The sequence below is a fragment of the Leucopleurus acutus genome, assembly GCF_964270905.1.
Source record: "Leucopleurus acutus genome assembly, chromosome: 4".
Lineage (NCBI taxonomy): Eukaryota > Metazoa > Chordata > Mammalia > Artiodactyla > Delphinidae > Leucopleurus > Leucopleurus acutus.
The window spans coordinates 37345342-37362886 of NC_139146.1; the positions used below are offsets into that span (position 1 = coordinate 37345342).

At 42.0% G+C, this 17545-nt stretch overlaps 1 protein-coding gene across 1 annotated transcript in view; it reads left to right on the forward strand.

Annotated features, from left to right (window-relative positions):
• Window positions 1-332: 332 nt before the first annotated feature.
• STX18 (syntaxin 18) overlaps window positions 333-17545 on the forward strand; it is a 121498-nt gene continuing 104285 nt past the window's right edge. Inside the window, exon 1 of the mRNA XM_082837567.1 lies at window positions 333-593. Coding sequence (XP_082693693.1) covers window positions 426-593 — 168 coding nt within the window. The 5' untranslated portion in view covers window positions 333-425. The remainder of the gene's footprint in view (window positions 594-17545) is intronic.

Here is a 17545-nt window from a genome sequence, read left to right on the forward strand (position 1 = left end):
GGGTCGCTTCCTGTCCCCTCGCAACCCGCGCAACAGGGAGCCAAGAGAATGGAGCCAGCCTTCCGGCTTCCTGATCCCCTCGGTTCCGGGGCCTGCACGCCCTAAGCGAGCTCGCGAGGGCTCGGGACTCCAGGACCTCCCCGCGCGGCTAAGTCAGCCAAAGTTTGCCGGGAGGAGAAACGGGCACGGGTGTGAGCGTCACTGGGTCCGGGTCGCCGAGGGGATGGGCACGCGCGCCGGCGGAGACCGGAACCGTTCTCCTCTCGCCGCCGTAGCCCCGGGCGGGCCGGAACCTTTCTTCTCGTGTCGCCGTTGGTGAGCGGAGGCGTGCGGAAACGGAACGGTCCTCCAGCTGCCCAGCTCGCGCCGCGGTCGCCGGCTGCTGACGTGGGCGGCTCTGGTGGGGGCCGTGGGTGTGGGTCGCCATGGCGGTGGACATCACACTGCTGTTCCGGGCCAGCGTCAAGACCGTGAAGACGCGCAACAAAGCGCTGGGAGTGGCGGTGGGCGGCGGGGTCGAGGGCAGCCGCGACGAGCTGTTCCGCCGGAGCCCCCGGCCTAAGGGCGACTTCTCCAGCCGGGCGCGCGAAGTGGTGAGCTGGTTGCTACGGAAACCGCGGGCTGGAGAGGGGGGCGGATCCGCGGCAGGGACCCCAGACCCCAAACCGGACTCTGTCCCGTAAGCAGTGGGTGAGGGAAGCGCCTGGAGAAGGTGGTGTCAAGGGCGGTCAGGAGAGTTGGTCCCAGAGAGTCGACGGCTGTCTTTGGAAAGGAACAGCCTTAGGTCGAGGAATGGGGACGCATGTTGGGGAGCTCGGAACTATGTCTGCAACGTACATGGGCTGCTTTGTGAGGTAATGAGCTTGCCGTCACTGCAGACCTGAACGCAGGCGAAGCTTCCCCCACCGTCCTTTGCTTTCCTGTCGCAGCACTGACTACAGTCACAGTGTATTTATCTCTTCTGTTTACTTGTCTCAGCCCCCTCCCCTCCCCTGCCCCGCACTGAGATCCAAGATCGCATTCGGCCGACCTGGCCCTTCTCCTTGCCTCCTGCAATAGGTTAGGGTTCGTGCCAGGGACCGGTCTGTCTTGAGACTGGTTTAGGATAATCTTTCACAAACACTCTCTATTACATTCATCTAAACTACTTTCTGTTCCCTGAGCACAGCAGGCTTTCGTTCGGGAGAGCTGGGACCTACTCCTTCAAGGCAGTAACAGTGTTGGCTTCACTTCACAATCCCCGAAGCCTGACTCAGAGCATTGCTTAGTAAATGTGTGTTGGATCAATGAATGAACAAATGGTTGTCTCCTTCCCCACTACACAGGAAACTCTGTAAGGGGAGAGATAAAGTTTGCCAGGTTCACTTTTGGATCCTTGGCACCAAGGGTGGATCTAGTTTTTGTGGAGCTTGAAGCTTATACAGTTCTCTCTGTCCTCTTTAAGAAATAAAAATACAAAGTCACCAAAAAAAAAAGGTTCAGAGCTTTGGGGGGGGTGCAGGGGAGGGGCCCTGACGCTCAAACTTCATGGTAAACCCACTTCTGTTTGATACACAGTGCAGTGCCTGGTACTTTGTAGACACTCAGATATTTTTTAATATATGTATGCATGAATTAGTGAGTGGCAGTTTGCAGAGGATATTTAAGCCTCGGAAGGGAAATTGGTCTAGATGAATATATTCAGTCCATCAATAAGCATACATTAAGCGCCTACCTTCTGACCAGCATTGTGTTAGAATAACGCGATTTAAAAGGAATGGTGGGGGAGACAGACATATTACCAAAAGAAGTGGCACAACACCTTGAAGACGTGTAGAACACAAAGGAGAGTGTTCAATTATGCGTCAGGGCCAAGAACGGCTTTACAGAGGCGATGATGCCTGAAACAAATCTTGAAAGAAGAGTAGTTGGTTCCAGTGCGCATAGGGTGGAGAAGGGCATCTCAGGCTAAGAGAAGAGTATGCACAAAGGTGTGGAGATGGGTAACTTTATGCTCAGTTTATTTATACTCAATGCGTGTCTACCCGTTAAATTACAAACAAATTAGTAATGGCATTTCAGATGTGGGGGCGGGGAGGAACTTTTCGTAGCTGAACAACTCCTAACAGTGATAACTATGCCACTTTGCATTGGGAGCCTGATTAGTTAACTCATTTGGGCTGTGGGATGAATGGGGACCTTGGGAGTAGAAACTGGGTCTTGGATTTAGAAGACTTAGATTCCAATCTGGGTTCTGCTACTTAGATGTGGGTGACTTGGGTAAGTCCTGTTACCCGAGTCTCATTTCCCTTTTCTATGAAATGGGCATGACAATACCCTCCTTGACTGGTAAGCTGATTATTAGGATCTTATGAGACATTGTATATATCGTAAAGAGCCATAATGATTATTATTGTTCCCCTTCACTCCTACGCTAACTCTGTGTAGGCCATTTAGATGTATTTTCATCAGTGGCACAAAACTTTATTCCCTACACCACTTTGCTTTCTTGTACTTTCATTCTTCACTTGCAAAGGGGAACCAAGTAAGTTCATGAGGGAATCTGAAAATTCTGTGTAGGTACTAATAGCATCGATAGTGGAGGCAGTGACACTCCTCTGTCAAGGTGAAGCTATCAGCGATGGCATATGTGTGGCAAGCATGCAGTTATTCCTCTTTCTCCCTCCCTGGGACCATGGAAGCCAGTGTTAATGTCCCAGTACATCTGTGTTGCTCAGAATCCTTTGCAACTTTGTGCCCCAGGCAACCATTACCTATTGTTGGACCTGACATTCAAGTTGAAATTTGCTGATATCCTACGTAACATATAGTAAAAATAGAGTCTGTATGCCTGAAGCAGAACCATGGACTTTTTTCTTTTAGTACTTAAAAGGATCTTAAGTTCATGTTGGTCAGTCTTTTCATTTTATAGGTGGGAAAACTAACACTCAGGTAAGTGAAATGTCTTGCCCAGAGTCATAATAGATGAGGTCACAGGACAGAGCCAGAGGAAGAAGGCAGGTCCTTTGACTCCAGTTTAATGTTGCTTATTTCCCACCCTGCCCCATACATACATTTCCACTATAATTTTAAACCAAAAATTCTTCAGCTGAATTTCTTCTTCCTGAGTTAATACTGTATTCATAATTGCATACTGAATAAGATTTGGAGCATAAAGACCTGAATCTGAATGCCTTTTACTTACTGCATGAACTTGGGCAAGTTACTTAACCGCAGTTTCCTCACTCCTAAAATAGAGTGAATAATAGCAACCTTATAAGGTGGTTATGCAGATGAAATGAGGAAAGGTGTGCAAGTGCTTGCATGAGTGTGAATTCTTTTGATTGCTAGTAAGGGTAACCTAGTTTAAACTAACCTGAGCAAAACAGGAATGTGTTGGCTGGTAAAACTGGGAAACACAGGAAGGAGCTTCTTTCTCCAGGTCTTATCCATAAAACCCCAGGAAAGGACTCTAGTTGGTTCTGCTTGGGTCCTGAGCCCTTGTTATGGCCTCAGAGGGATAAGGTTCTTCACATGGCCAGGTCAGATGTCCACTCCAATAGGTGGGTTGGGTGCTGCGATTGCTGCCCCACCAGAACCTTGGAAAAGGGAGTGCTATGTCTGACACTAGGGAGTAAGGGATGCTGGGCAGGCAAAACTGACAAAAATGTTCCTTCTATTCCCTAGCACAGTGCCTGACCTGTCTTCACTTTACCTGCCTGGTGGTCTTCAACTCTGTGGGGAATAAAAAATTAGAATTGTGGGAGCTTGTATGACAGGCTTTGGTGTGGGAATGTGTCTGGAGGTGCCTTATAGGGGCAGCTCTTTCATTTTCTTACTAATTTATAAAGGTTACAGAGTCCAGGAGAAGCAGTTCACAGTAAACCAAGACCCCTCTGAGTAGCCAAACTGAGTATGCAGGGGCAACAGGAGCCAGTGAACAGAACATCAGGGAACCTGTGTTCTAGACCAAGTTGAGCCATGAAGTGGACAGACCACCTAATCTTTCTGCACCTCAGTGTCCACATTGGTAAAGCCGACAGCTTAGACTATAACTGTAGCAAGTTCTTGTAAAACAAAGATGTCTCATTTATAAGATAAACAGCGACTCTGTGTTGTTGGGAATTCTATTTTCAGATTAGGCATGCAGATGAATTTTTCTTTGTTTATTATACATGGCTTTTGTGAAAGCTAAGTGTCATTTACTTTTATTTTTTTTATGAGTTAATTATCTTTAGTTCCTGGCTTAAATTCAGACTTCTTACAGCAACCCAAACCCAAAGTCCCTGCTACCTTCCTCGAGCTCCCCTCCTCTCACCTTCCTCCTACTCTACTCCAGCTGCCCTAGCCTCCTTGCTTTCCTCACATGTACCAGGCACATTCCTACCTCAGGACCTTTGTGCTTGTTGTTACCTCGACCTGGAACACTTTTCTCTCAGATTCCATGTGGTTTGATCTTTAGGCCTCTGCTCATTCGTTGTTTCAGTGAGCCCTTCCTCCACTGCCCTGTATAAAGTAGCATCCTTTTTCTGTTCTTTACTCCGCTTTATTCCTGTCATTATCTAACATATCATGTATCCATTGACTTGTTGTTTATCCACTAGACTATATGCTTCATGAAAACAAAGACTCTTTAGGTTCTAGAATAGTGCAGGATAGGTTCTCAGTAAATGTTTCTTGAATTAAAGAATGAGTGTTATCTACTGTGTCACTTTGCTTTTAATTTTGGAGCTGGTTGATCTCTGTCCAAGCCTCCTTCCAGTTCTAGAAATGTGTGATCCTAACATGATTCCTTAATATTATACAGTATATATGTACACTTAATCCAGCATCTGGAATAAACCTTGAATAAATAGAAGCTTTTATTAGTAAGATTTAGTTCCTACGTCAAAGAGTTTATAGTCAAGTGGAGAAGCAGACCCATAAATAATACGACGACTCAGGTAGAAGTGACAACCGTAATGCTCAGCATTGATCCCCCAGGTCCTCCTCGATTTTCTTCTCAGTTGTAGTGTTGAACTTGTGTGCCAGTGTTTGGAGCCAAAGGTTAAGCTGGGACCACCTGGATTATTATCCATAGTAGCTGGAAATAGACTTTATCCAAGGATTGAGTATAATTCTACTTAAACTGGGTTTCAGTCGAGGGAGCATTGTTCAAAGAAGCAGTATCAGGCAACAGGTGCCAAGGGTCAGGGAGAAGCTGGAGACAGGCCCACACAAGACAGGCATAGATCAGGAAACAGTGTAGGTTTAGGATGTAGGATTCAAACAGAACGTGGGTCTGTTGAATCATGTAGATTTAAAAAAAATTAATGGAGAGTTCTTTTTGCAAATGAAATAAGGAGCAGCTTTTGCTAAGGCTGGGATGAGGGGGCTGGGAAGAGAGAGGTTCATTAGCCAGCTTGCCCCTCTACCGCCATTCCCCCTTCTCCTTGAGGACCCCCTTTGGAACCAGCCATAGGGCTGAGAGAGACACAGTTTCTCACTCCATTAATGTTCTCCAAGTCTTCTCTTAACTTCATGGTGCTGTATTTTTATGGATCATAATAACTGAGTGTGTACTGTAAACAGAACTCAGTGCTAGTGACTTTCCATGGTATAAATAGTGAGCCCTTTGTATGGACTGCACTCTGAAATTTTCCAGGATTTATGAAGACTATAGCTTTTGAAATTATATTTATTCCATACTAATTGATTTATTCCATCTCCTCTAAGCATTGGACTCTTGATAGGTGTCAGTCATTGTGAGGACACAAAAAACTATGAGACATACGTCTCGGCTCTTTGAAAATAGAAATAAAGGATAACTAAAGCTCCTTGAGGGAGAATTGGTAGAAAATCAAACTGGACCTTGAAGGATGAGAACCATTCTACCAGACAAAGGAAGGGAGTTAAATCGCATTCCTGGCAGAGGGAGGAGTGTTAGCAAAGGCACCGGTGTACAACAGCAGGGTGATGGGGGGAGCAGAGGCAAGGCTGGAGTGATTGGAGCCCTTTTCTGGAGGAGGCCTGGGTGAGGGGCAGAGAGGCAGGAGATGAGGCTGTGCTGGATTAGGTTAGAGCAGGGGTCAGCCAACTTTGGCCCATAGGCCAAATCCAGCCGCTGCCGATTTTTGTAAATGAGGTTTCAGTGAAATGAGACCACGGTCATTTGTTTCCATGTAGACTATGGATGCTTTTGTCTATAGTGGTAGAGTTGTAGCTGGCAAAGGCTGGCAGAGTCTGAAGTACTTCCTGTTTGGCTCTTTAGAGGAAAAGTTGACCAGACCTTGGGTGAGAGCATTGTCAGCAGTGCTGAGGAGTTTGGACTTTATGCTCTAAGCTATGTGAGCAGAGGCCTGAAAAGTTCATATTTGTCTTTTAAAATAATCAGCAATATTGCAGATGGGTTTGGAGTGTAACACGACTGACATAGAGGAGCTAATTGGAAGGCTATTGCAGTAATCCAGGTGAGAGCTGATGAGCTAGTGACAGAGGAGTGAATGGATGAAGTAGATATTTAGGAGGTGGATTTTAAAAAAATGTAGCCATTGGTGGGGGTAGAAAGAGGGAGAGGTAGAATAATTCCCAGCTTTCTAGTTGGCAAGTTTCATGGTGGTAGATATCACAATAACATTTTTTTCAAAGTTTGAGTAGGATGCCAATTAATCATGCCTTCCCTTTCTCAGTTCTAAACAGTGGAGAATAGATTCATGGGGCCCAACAGACATTAGAGTTTTATTAAGACAACAAGTGGTGGGTAACTCCCCAGTGGCAGTGCTTCTTGGTGAATCTGGATTGGAGAGCATAGCTGGAACCCAGTGGGTTCCTCTAGGTTTGTCGTATTTAGATCTTGGAGATGACTGAGTCTTTAAAATAGACACATAGTTCATATACCCAGCCAACCACCTCACAAATCCAGTGAACACTGGGCTGGGCCTTATTATGGTGAGAGCTACAAGGCAAGTCAACCACACCAGACTGCAGATGGGGATACTGAGTAGGGCCATTTAGATACCAGGTTCTTATATAGACTTATATTCTCAATTGTGCATTCTTTATTCTTGAAAGAAAGTCATCTTGGTGGTAATGATTGTATCACATACTGTAGAAGCATGGTTCTCAGGGATAGTCAATTGACTTTCTCCTTCATTCCAAGAAAAGTCTAGAATGGGTCAAAGAGTTCCCTCTTTTCTCAGTTTCTAGTTGGCAGGTAGCCAGTAGTTCAGTGTATCACCTACTAAGGATAGGGCTGCCAAAACAGGTCCTCTCAGGATGACATTTTTAATGAACTCTTCCTGTCCATGGTCTGATACTATCTTGCAGGCTTGAGAACCAGGTTTGTCAACATACCAAGGATAGAACCATCTATCAGGGCAGATATCAACTGAGCTCACACCAACTTGTGTACAAGTTAGAATACCAGATTATTTTCTTTGAGTGCCATAACTAATACTCAGGAGGATAAATTTTGGAAAGTCAGTTATTTTTGAGCTTCTGCTATAGGTCAGTAACTCTGTTGAGGGCTTTACATACCTGATCTCAATTAATTTTTCTCTATTTGGGGGATAGAAATATAATATTATCAAGTGATTTTACAATATTGATCATATTATGAATAATATGATTCTAGAATTCATACAAACTTGATGTTTGAGGTTTCTTGTTATGTGAAAAATCTATATGGGCTCCCCCTGGTGGGCAAAGTATCAGTGACGTTTACAATGGTTAATTACGGCTTGTGTTACGAAAAACTTGTGCTTAAAACATATTAAGTTTAAAATTGACTTAAAAAGAGGCCCCTTCCGAACCCTCTAAGAGAAAGTGAATAAACCAGAGAAGTGAAAAGTATGATGGGTTGAATGAACTCATATATCATATAACTCACATATGAAAAGTTTGCAGCACAGTTGTAATTTTAAGCTCGGTAGTACTTTTTTCTTCCTGACTTTCAGGTTCTCAAAGTCTGTAAATACTAGAATTTGCCTTCTACTTGTTACAGTCTAACATAATGCCTAATTGTCAAAACTTTCTTATGGAGCTCGGAAGCTATATTTAACCAAGAGAAGTGAGTCTTTTCATTTCACAATATTGTATACATTCCTGTTCACATTTTGGACAGATGATAAGAAAACCATAGTAAAATCAACATTTGTCTTTTATAGTCTAAGTAGAGATGACAGACTGCAGCATATCTTGACTGGGAGAAATTGAGAAAGGAATTAAAAAGCATAAGTTTTGAATTATAAATACTTTTGGACTATGCCAATAATTACCTGTATGATCTTGGAGAACTCACCTAACCTCTATTTTTGTTTTTCGTTTGCTTTTTGTTTTTTTCATTTTTCTTGTTTAATGAGGAGCTTTGACTAGATAATCGTTTAAGGACCTTTTCAACAGGGTGTTTCCATGATTCAGTACTCTTTTTTCTGAAAGTCTCAGACTATATTTTAAAATGCTTTTTGCAGTAGTAACTGCCCCAGCGCCTTATGATACTTCCCCCGAGTTCCTATGTACTCAGAATTTTTCACCTAGATTAAAAAAATGATTCTGTTTTTCAAAGTTGTTGTTTGGTATGTTTCCACAAGTATATTTGATTTAATAGTGATTATGTACTCTTATAATGGGCTGTTATCAGTGGGGCATGTTTTTGAAGTTGACTAGTTATAAAATCTGATTATAAAAACAGTAAGTGCTCATTAAACAGAATAAAAAAGGTGAAGTTCACATATAGTACTACTTGCCAGAAATAGCCACTGTTTTAATTTTCATATATATTTTTTCAGACATTTTTCCTATTAAACAAAAACAATTTTTCTACAGTGCTGTTTTCTAGCCCCTCTTTTTTTTTTGTCTTGTCTTGGTTTTTTCACTTAATAACATATTGTGAACATTTTTCTATGTCAATACGTATTGTTCTTGTCATCAATTTATTTGGCTGCATAACCATTAAAAATAATATTACAGAATAAAAATCTCTTACCTAAAAAAAAAAAAAATTACATAACTTATTCACCTGAACCTCTATTGAAAGATATTTAGACTGCTTTCAGTTTATCACTATTTTAAACAAATAGTACATTTTTTACCAAATTTGTTTCAGATTTATAATCTCTTAAGATAAAAGGCAAAATGTATATAAATTCACTTTACTTGTTTTCTGTTGAATCTTTTCTCAAATATAAAAAATTGGATGCCCTAATTTGATAAAAAGAAAATTATTCCTAACTTTGGGGAAAGTGTTAAATGTATGAGAACTTATTTCAGTGCTGGAGGAGAATAGAAAGGGGTAGGTGATAACTGGGAGCAGGCTAGTCAGGAAAACTTTTACGTGGGAGCAGAGCCTTGAAGAGCAAGTAAAATTGGGTAGGTGGCGAGCCTGAGCAGGATGTATTCAGTGACGGTAGGGAAACTGGCTGACTAGGCCAGTGGGTTCTTCTTTGTCAGTGGCGTGAAACAAACTTGGGGAGGTACTTTATGGTCTACAGATTATAGAAGGCCTCCTGAGCTTTTGTACAAAACAAGTGTACAGAAATCAGTGGCCATCCAAATCTAGTTAATGACCACTTAAAATCTAATGAAATCATTTACAGTAGTAACAAAAAGCATTTCTAGAAATAACCTTAATAAGAAATGTAAATGCCCCATTTGAAGAAAACTTCCCAGTTTTGTAGAGAGATATAGAAAACTTGAATAAATAGAAACACATATTGTGTATGTGGAAGGGAAGAAGTGTTAGAAAGACATCAGTTATTCCTAAATTAATTTGTAGATTTAGTGCAGCTTTATTCCAAATTCCAGCAGAAAGTAGTTCTGAAATTTATCTAGAAAAGAAGATGAGTGAAAATAGCTAATTAATTTTTGAAGAAAAGTGGAAGGGTGTGTGTTGGGGTGGGTGTACTAGCCTTACCAAATATTAAAACATTTTGAACCCAAAAAATAATATATGCATATATGGATCAATCAGTGAAGCCTGTTAGGCCAGGTGTGTATGTGTGTGTAACTCTTGTTTAGGGAAGTATTGTAAATCAGTAAGAAAAAGAAGGTTTATTCAGTGATTTGGGGATAATTGGTTAGCACTTTGGAAAAAAAGGCTTTTTTTTTTTTTTTTTAGGTCCTTGTCTTTTACTGTACATACATTAAAGTAAATTTTTACATGGACTAAAAATTTAATTGTAAAAGCAAAACTGAAGAAAATGAAAATGTATATGAAATATTGACCTATCTTCTAGAAGTGGGAGGTCTTTCTGAGTTTAAAAATTAGCAGCAGTAATCTTAATAATGGTGTTGATTTTGATGATAGCAGCTATCACAAGTACTTTACATAGAGACACTATAGCATTATTCCCAAGTACAAGAAATTATTAGATAAATATGGCATAGTGAAGAGTTTGTCATGACATGAGAAGAATTGCTCATATTAAAAAATACTACCGGGCTTCCCTGGTGGCGCAGTGGTTGAGAGTCCGCCTGCCGATGCAGGGGACACGGGTTCGTGCCCCGGTCCGGGAAGATCCCACATGCCACGGAGCGGCTGGGCCCGTGAGCCATGGCCGCTGAGCCTGCGCGTCTGGAGCCTGTGCTCCGCAACGGGAGAGGCCACAGCAGTGAGAGGCCCGCGTACCGCCAAAAAAAAAAAAAAAAAAAAAATACTACCAAAACCAGTTACAATTAAAACTATATATACAAAATCAAAAAACTCTAGGCATGGACATAGTGAATAGAAGGAAACTGGCTGACTAGGCCAGTGGGTTCTGGCCTACATTTTAGTGTATGTAAAATGCTAACAATGGCTATATCTGGCTGATGAGACTATGGGTGATTTATTTTTCTGCTTCTATCTTCCTGAATTTCTCTAATGAACACATACTACTCTTGAAATGAGAAGCAAAACAGAATAAGTAAAACTCTAGGCAGATGAGTTTTTATTTGCTGTGGGAGGAATGGAAAAGAATATCTTTTGATTGGAAAAATGTCATGAATAAGCAGTATCTAATTATATATTAAATGTACAATGGAGGGGGCCCCTCTTTAAAGGAAGTCTGTGGTAAATCTTTTGTAAAGGGAGTAATTTTCCTGTAACTCAGCTGGATTTTCAATTCAGACTTTCTTAACCTGTACAGGAAAATCATCCACAAGTGTTTCTTAATGTCTTAGCTTTCTGGTTGTCATTCTAAAAAATAATAAATGATAATAATAGCTACCACTCGTAGAGCACCTACTCTACCTGGCACTCTGCTAAAAGCTTTGTAATTTGGTTGACTATCCTTGCAAGTTAGGTTCCTTTACTCATAAAGAAACCAAGGTGTCCTGCCCAAGATGATGTAACATTGATGAGCTTGTGCCGTATTCCTGGGATCACCTGCCACCTCTCCAGGTTCTGTGGATGCAGGGGTATGTGCATGCGGAGTGCTGTCCTGGGACTTTGGAGCTGGACTTCACTTTGTATGGCACAGGTCAGATCTCTGGTGATTTTCTCCTTGGCATGTTGTCATATCATCTACTGTCTTTAGGAGCATATTTTGCTACATAAATCACAGGTATTTGAAAATGCCTGACTAGCTTTTGGGGAAATACAGCTGCCTCCAAATCAAACTCTTTTTTTAGTCAACAATTACTAGTAACTGTGTATTTTTTAGAGGTAGTGTTGAGGTATGTTTTTGGGAAAATGGAAAAAGGGTTGTAGTTTTAGTTAGTAAAATCATTGAGAAGGAAGGAGACCCAATTTATACATTATATCCATCTGAAAAAGTATAATTCCCTTTTCTGTCATTGGGACACTAGTTTGTTATTTGTTCATTCAACAGTCAGTCCCATGAAGAACTCGAGCTGAGATGATTTTTCAGAATTGCTCAGGTGAGGCAAGGGGCCAGGCCTTTAAAAACATTGGTCAGTCATCAGAAGAGGGCTTCACCAGGGAAAGGCCTTTGAGTTGGGTGACATAGCTTCCTTCTGCTGAGGACAGGGCCTGAGAGAGACTCAGCTGTGAGCCATCAGCAGGCAATTCTTCTGGATGTTGGGGGAATGAGGGCCTTCATCCTGAAGGCACAGCTCTGCCATACTACCCTTTAGGGTTGTTGTGAGGACTGAATGAGGTATTTCATGTAAAGCTGCCAGCATTGTATCTGGTACATTAGAGATACTCATTAAATGGCGACTACTTTATTTCAGCTTATATTTTTTGAGTATCTGCCCATAAGTATAAGGAAGGCACTTAGATTGCTCTTTGGGCTGGAAAGATGAATGAGACTTTCATTTTGGTCATTAATATGCTAACAATCTAGAAGAAGGCATTCATTCATTCAACAAATATTTATTGAGCATCTGCTATACGCTATGTACTATTTTTGACCCTGGGGATAGAGCAAAGGTAAGACAGACCAAAATCTCTGCTTTCATGGAGAGTATATTCTAATGGGAAACTTATAGTAAACAAGTAAACGGATTCAAAAATACTTGTGTCAGGTAGTGATAAGTAAACTCATAAGACATACTCATAATTATAGAAGTTTTCACAAGAGGAACTTTGATCATTTAGATAGCAGAGAGATTACTTCAGGGTAAAGTTGAGGGGAGGCTTCATGGAAGAGGTGACATTTAGGTGGGCCTCCCAGATTTTCCACATGTGGAATGGAGAGAGGAGATGCAGGACTGAACACATGACGAAGGCTCTAGGAGTGGGAAAGCACAGGATGGTAAAATCTGAGGAAAGCTGAGTTTAACTGGAAGGAGTGTGAAAAGTAGGTAATGGGATGTGCCAGGTATTACCCCTCGGCCCCTACAGATCTACTCTCTATCCTTTCCACTCTGCTCCTGCGTCAGCAGGCCGATCTTTATGGAGTGCGTGACTGGCTTGTTCTCTGGCTTCTGATTGGGTGCAGCCAGTTCGAGGCTCCAGCAGGAGACTGGAGGGCTGGAAGAGGCAGGAGTTGGTTTGGGGACTGGGTAAACGCTTTGCATCCACAATCTATTACTTAGGTTACGTGTCTTCCCACCAGCCCTAGAATTTTTTACCTGTGTATGTCAGGCATCCCATGGGTTAGGATGGCTTTAGCCAGTAGGCTGGTACCAGCCATCAATAGACAGGATTGTACTGTAGCCCCACTCAGGGGTGACCCTGAAAGATAGTGACAAAGAGAATTCCTCCCCGTGGAGAGAACTTTGGACATTTCATCTTTGCCTTTTTATTTAAGGTGGCTTTTAAAGGCGATATGTTTCTCTCTGTGTCTCTCTCCACTTTACAATGGGGTAATGTCAAGAATTTTAGGCTCAAACAGATTTTCTCTTAGTGATGTGGCAGTTCATACTTTTCTTCCAAATATGACCTGAAGGATTAGAGGTGGTAAATGGTCTTGTGGCACTTTGACTATAAATCTGAACTGGAATGGAATCTGTAACCCATTATCAGATTCTGAATCAGGCTGCCTTGTCTTTCTCCTGTTTTTGTTTCAGTGAAAATGTGTGTTTTTATTCTGTCAGTGGATGGTTTACACACCTAATATACCTAATATTAAAAGGGAATTATATAATGAATACTTGATGTGAAAGGGACTAGTTAAATACTTCAACTCCAAAGGATTCCATTAAAGTAATAAGGAAATTACATTTAATTTTAAATGGTAGAAAGATTTTTTTAATGTTATTGCTATTAAGCATGTATTACACACACTCAAGCCATTTTCTGCAAATGAATTTCCAAAGCACAATTCATCTTTTTACAGGTGGAGAGGAAATATTCTTGCAAAATATAGTTTGATGTTGTCTTCTTAACTACATAGAGAAGCATACTTTTCCAAAGAATAGAATGTGATGGTTGATTGGAAACTTTTGGAGTTACGGGCTTTTAGCTCTACCTCTTGAAATAAGAAAATATATATAAATGGGTCCCCAGATGAAGGCGTGGTGGGGTACTTTATAGCCCTAATTGACTCCAGACATAGAGGCCGTGATTTGCAAGCAAGCAGTGACAAGAGGAAGTTAAATAAAAATTAAATTAAGGAAAGGAAGAAAAAAAAGAGAGATATTAAGGAAAGGTGATGAATCTTCTGAAGGCGTCTAAATACTTATCTGTAGGTAAGTGAGAAATCTGTGAATATATCTCAGTTATGTCAAAGGATGAAATCTGGAAACATTTCAGTCCTAAAAACGACCTTCTCTCTTTTATAACGTCTTTTTTGTACTCATTGCTTGGTACAGTTCAGTCAGTACACGCATATTTGCTTCTATACTTTTCCATGACTCAACTGGCAGTAAAATCAGCATCTCCCATGATACACATCAGGTGATATTTTGGGAGAATTGGTTGTTCTGTTTATATTTTGACTATTTGATTTTGTTCAGCTCATGTAAATACAATTCTGGGAGTCAGAATTGATTCCGGCCACTCAGCCACACTGACCGCCATTTCTGCACTTGTCTCAGTTTCCCTTTTGCTGGCCTCCCCTGTCCAGTGAGTTCTCAGGCCCAAGAGAACAGGGACTGTGTCCCACTCCCCATCACAGCACAGATGAAGTGCAGCATTCAGCACGTATTTGTGAAGTTAATCTGTGCCTTGTGCTTCTTCTCTTTCTCATCCGGCCCACTGCTACTGTGTGCTCATCCCTCACCATCTTGAGCCTGAGTCGATGGAACAGCACTGAGCGCTCCCCGCCCCCGCCCCCCGCTCAGAGCCAAACCACTGCGCCGAAAATGCGGCTTTCCTTATGTTCCTGTGCTCAGAAATGTTCAGTACTGCCCATTCCTCACACAGTGAATTCTGTTATTTGGCTGGTCTTCAAAGGTCTTTATAGAGGTAGCCCTACCCACTTTTCCAGTGTTGCATCCCACACTTCCCTGGATCATCCTACCAGCTTTAACCAAGCTGCTCTTTTCACAAACTCCTCTGCTTTCTTGTCTCCTTGTTTGGCTCTTGCTATTTCTCTTGCCTGGACAGCTCGCTCCCCTTCACTTACTCAAATTCTACCCATCCTTAAAGGGTAGAAGTTTAATCTCTTCTGAATTCAAAGCACTTGCTGTCTGTATTACTCATTAAGCCAGCAACTATGTGTGGCTTATGACAGCCTTTGCATTATTGTTTGGTGGTGTTATTATTCTTACTTTTTGAAGATCTGATTGGCTTTATTCAGTGATTTATGAATCAAGCAGTATCCCATCTAGCAAAGAGATAGGCACTCACATGTTGTTATTTAATGATTGCATTGTTGCTTAGCTTTCCAAGTGCTGTTATCTTCCAAACTATATTATTTATCTTTGAGCATGGGAGATGGAAAAGGAAAGGGCGCGAGTGATTTGATGTTTTTTACATATTTCCCTCACTGGCTTTGGTAGCTAGTGCTGCAGCCGTTACACAGGACAGTCACCACGTCTTACTCATGTTTCCCTTCCCAGTGCCCAGCCCCGCGCCTGGTCCATAGTGGCGATTCAGTACATGGTATGTGACTAAATAAATAGAAGGCGTTCTCAAATATTTGTTTACTAGTTTGACCCAAAGCTAAAAGAATCAACATGGGTGATTTTCCAACTTCTAAAAGCCATAAAAATCCAGTTTCTCATTTAGCTTTTTTTCACCATTAACAGTTCTCCCTCGAGCACTTCTTCCTTTTGCCTGCCTTCAGCTTCATGCTGAAATATAAATCAATTTCCTCTAATTCTTTTCCCTGTGAAATTGGAGAACAGCTGTTTAGTCACCTCCTTATAAATAACCCTTCAACAAGTTAAATTGCCTCTAGGAGTTGCTTTCTCCAGATTAAATTATCCCAAAGCCCTTTCTTTTTCTCATAAAGGCCTTTTCAGAAAGAAGTGTTAGTTGTTTTTTTAATTTCTTTTTCTAGCTCTTTATAAAACTTTATTCTTTTCATAAATGTACCATAGAATACCCCTATAAAGGCCTGATTAATGCTGTCTGGAAAGGAAGGCATCTGGCATCTCCTCGTTTGTGTTTTGGAGTGTCCTGCTAACCTTCTTGCCTGTTGCCTGTCGGATTTAACTTGTGGCCTACTCTCACCCTCTCCTTGTTTTGTTTCCTTTTTCTGTGCATTTCTTCAAATGAGTAGCTTGATTTTCTTCCCACAAAACACTAACTTGCTGTATCAGGAGTCTTACAATTACAAGTTACAGAGACCCAATGTAAATTAGCTTAAATGATTAAGGGAATTTATTGATTTATGTCACTGAAAAGTCTAGTAATAGGACTTAACCTCCAGCACGGCTGGACCCAGGGGACAAAACAGTGTCACCAAAAGCCTTTTTTCTCACTCCCTATGATCTGCCTTCGTGGTATTAGCATCTCCCTTAAGGTACCTCCAAGCTCTGCTTCATGGTAGCTGTAGAGCTGCAGCACGTGCAGACCTTACTTGCCATACTACCCCATCCAGAGGAAGAGAGAGGTGCTTTCCTCAGAGTACCCACCAGCATCTTGGAACTGAGGCAGATGCCTCTCCTGAAACCCATCTCCAGAGGTCTGCTTAGGACCCAGCTCTTCAAATAGAGCAGTGTCACACATGGCTGAGAATAGGGAAGGAATGATTTCCAAAGGAAATTTGGGGAGCTGTTCCCAGGAGGAGGGCAATGGATGTGAGTGGCCAACAATAGATGTACGTTATACTCAAAATTGTGCTTCTTCATTCTGCCTTAGACAGATTATTGATATTGCTTTGGACTGAGGGTATCTCTGCGAATGAATTCTTCACTCAGTCACTCACTCAGTCACTCACTCTCTCATTCTTCATTGAACACTCTGGATAGAGTATGCCAGGCACGCAACTAGGTATTGGGTATACAAACGTGAGTGAGGCAATATCCCTGACCAGGAGAAACTCATAGTCTAGAGAAAAGACAGACTAATAGGCAGATAGTTAAAGCATGTTGTAATAAGTGCTGTTATCAAAGTATATATGGACACAGAGGTAGAAGTGAAGAACTCAGTGGGAGGGGCTCGAAGCAGGGAGGGCTTCACAGGAGAGCTAAGCCTTGAGGAGTAGAAGGGATTTCCCTAGATTGGGGAAGAAAGGGCATTATCCTCAAAGCCATGGTGAACCATAAAACGTTTTCAGCAGGGGACTGGCAGGATCAGGTATGGATTTTAGAAAGATCATTCTGCTGGCCATTGGTAAACCTAGTGGAGGTGAGAAGGACTGGCGGTGAGGAGGAGGATCCATCGACTGTTGCAGTAAATGACGTCTGAGTGAAGACCCCGTGCACTGAGCCAGTGACCATAGAGACAGAGGGCAGATTTAAGATATATTGACAGGATTTGGGACTTGTTAGATGTAGGAGATGAAAATCAATTGTTCTAGATGAATTCAAGGTTTCAGTTGTGGGTGACTAGATGAGTCTGGTTCAGTTCAAGATGAGTTCATCTTTGTGGTTATTTGAGGTGCCTGTTGAACACCCACCCAAGGGATTCATGTTTATCAGGCCGTGGTAGATACAGAAGTGGACCTCAGGAAAGGTTTCTGAGCCAGAGACATAGACAGGGAGACATCGGAGTATAGGTTGAAGCCTTGAGGAAGGAGTGAGGTTACCCAATGGGAATTTCAAATGAGAAGAAAAGAGGGCCTGGGAATGGGGAATGGCAACATTTGAGAGG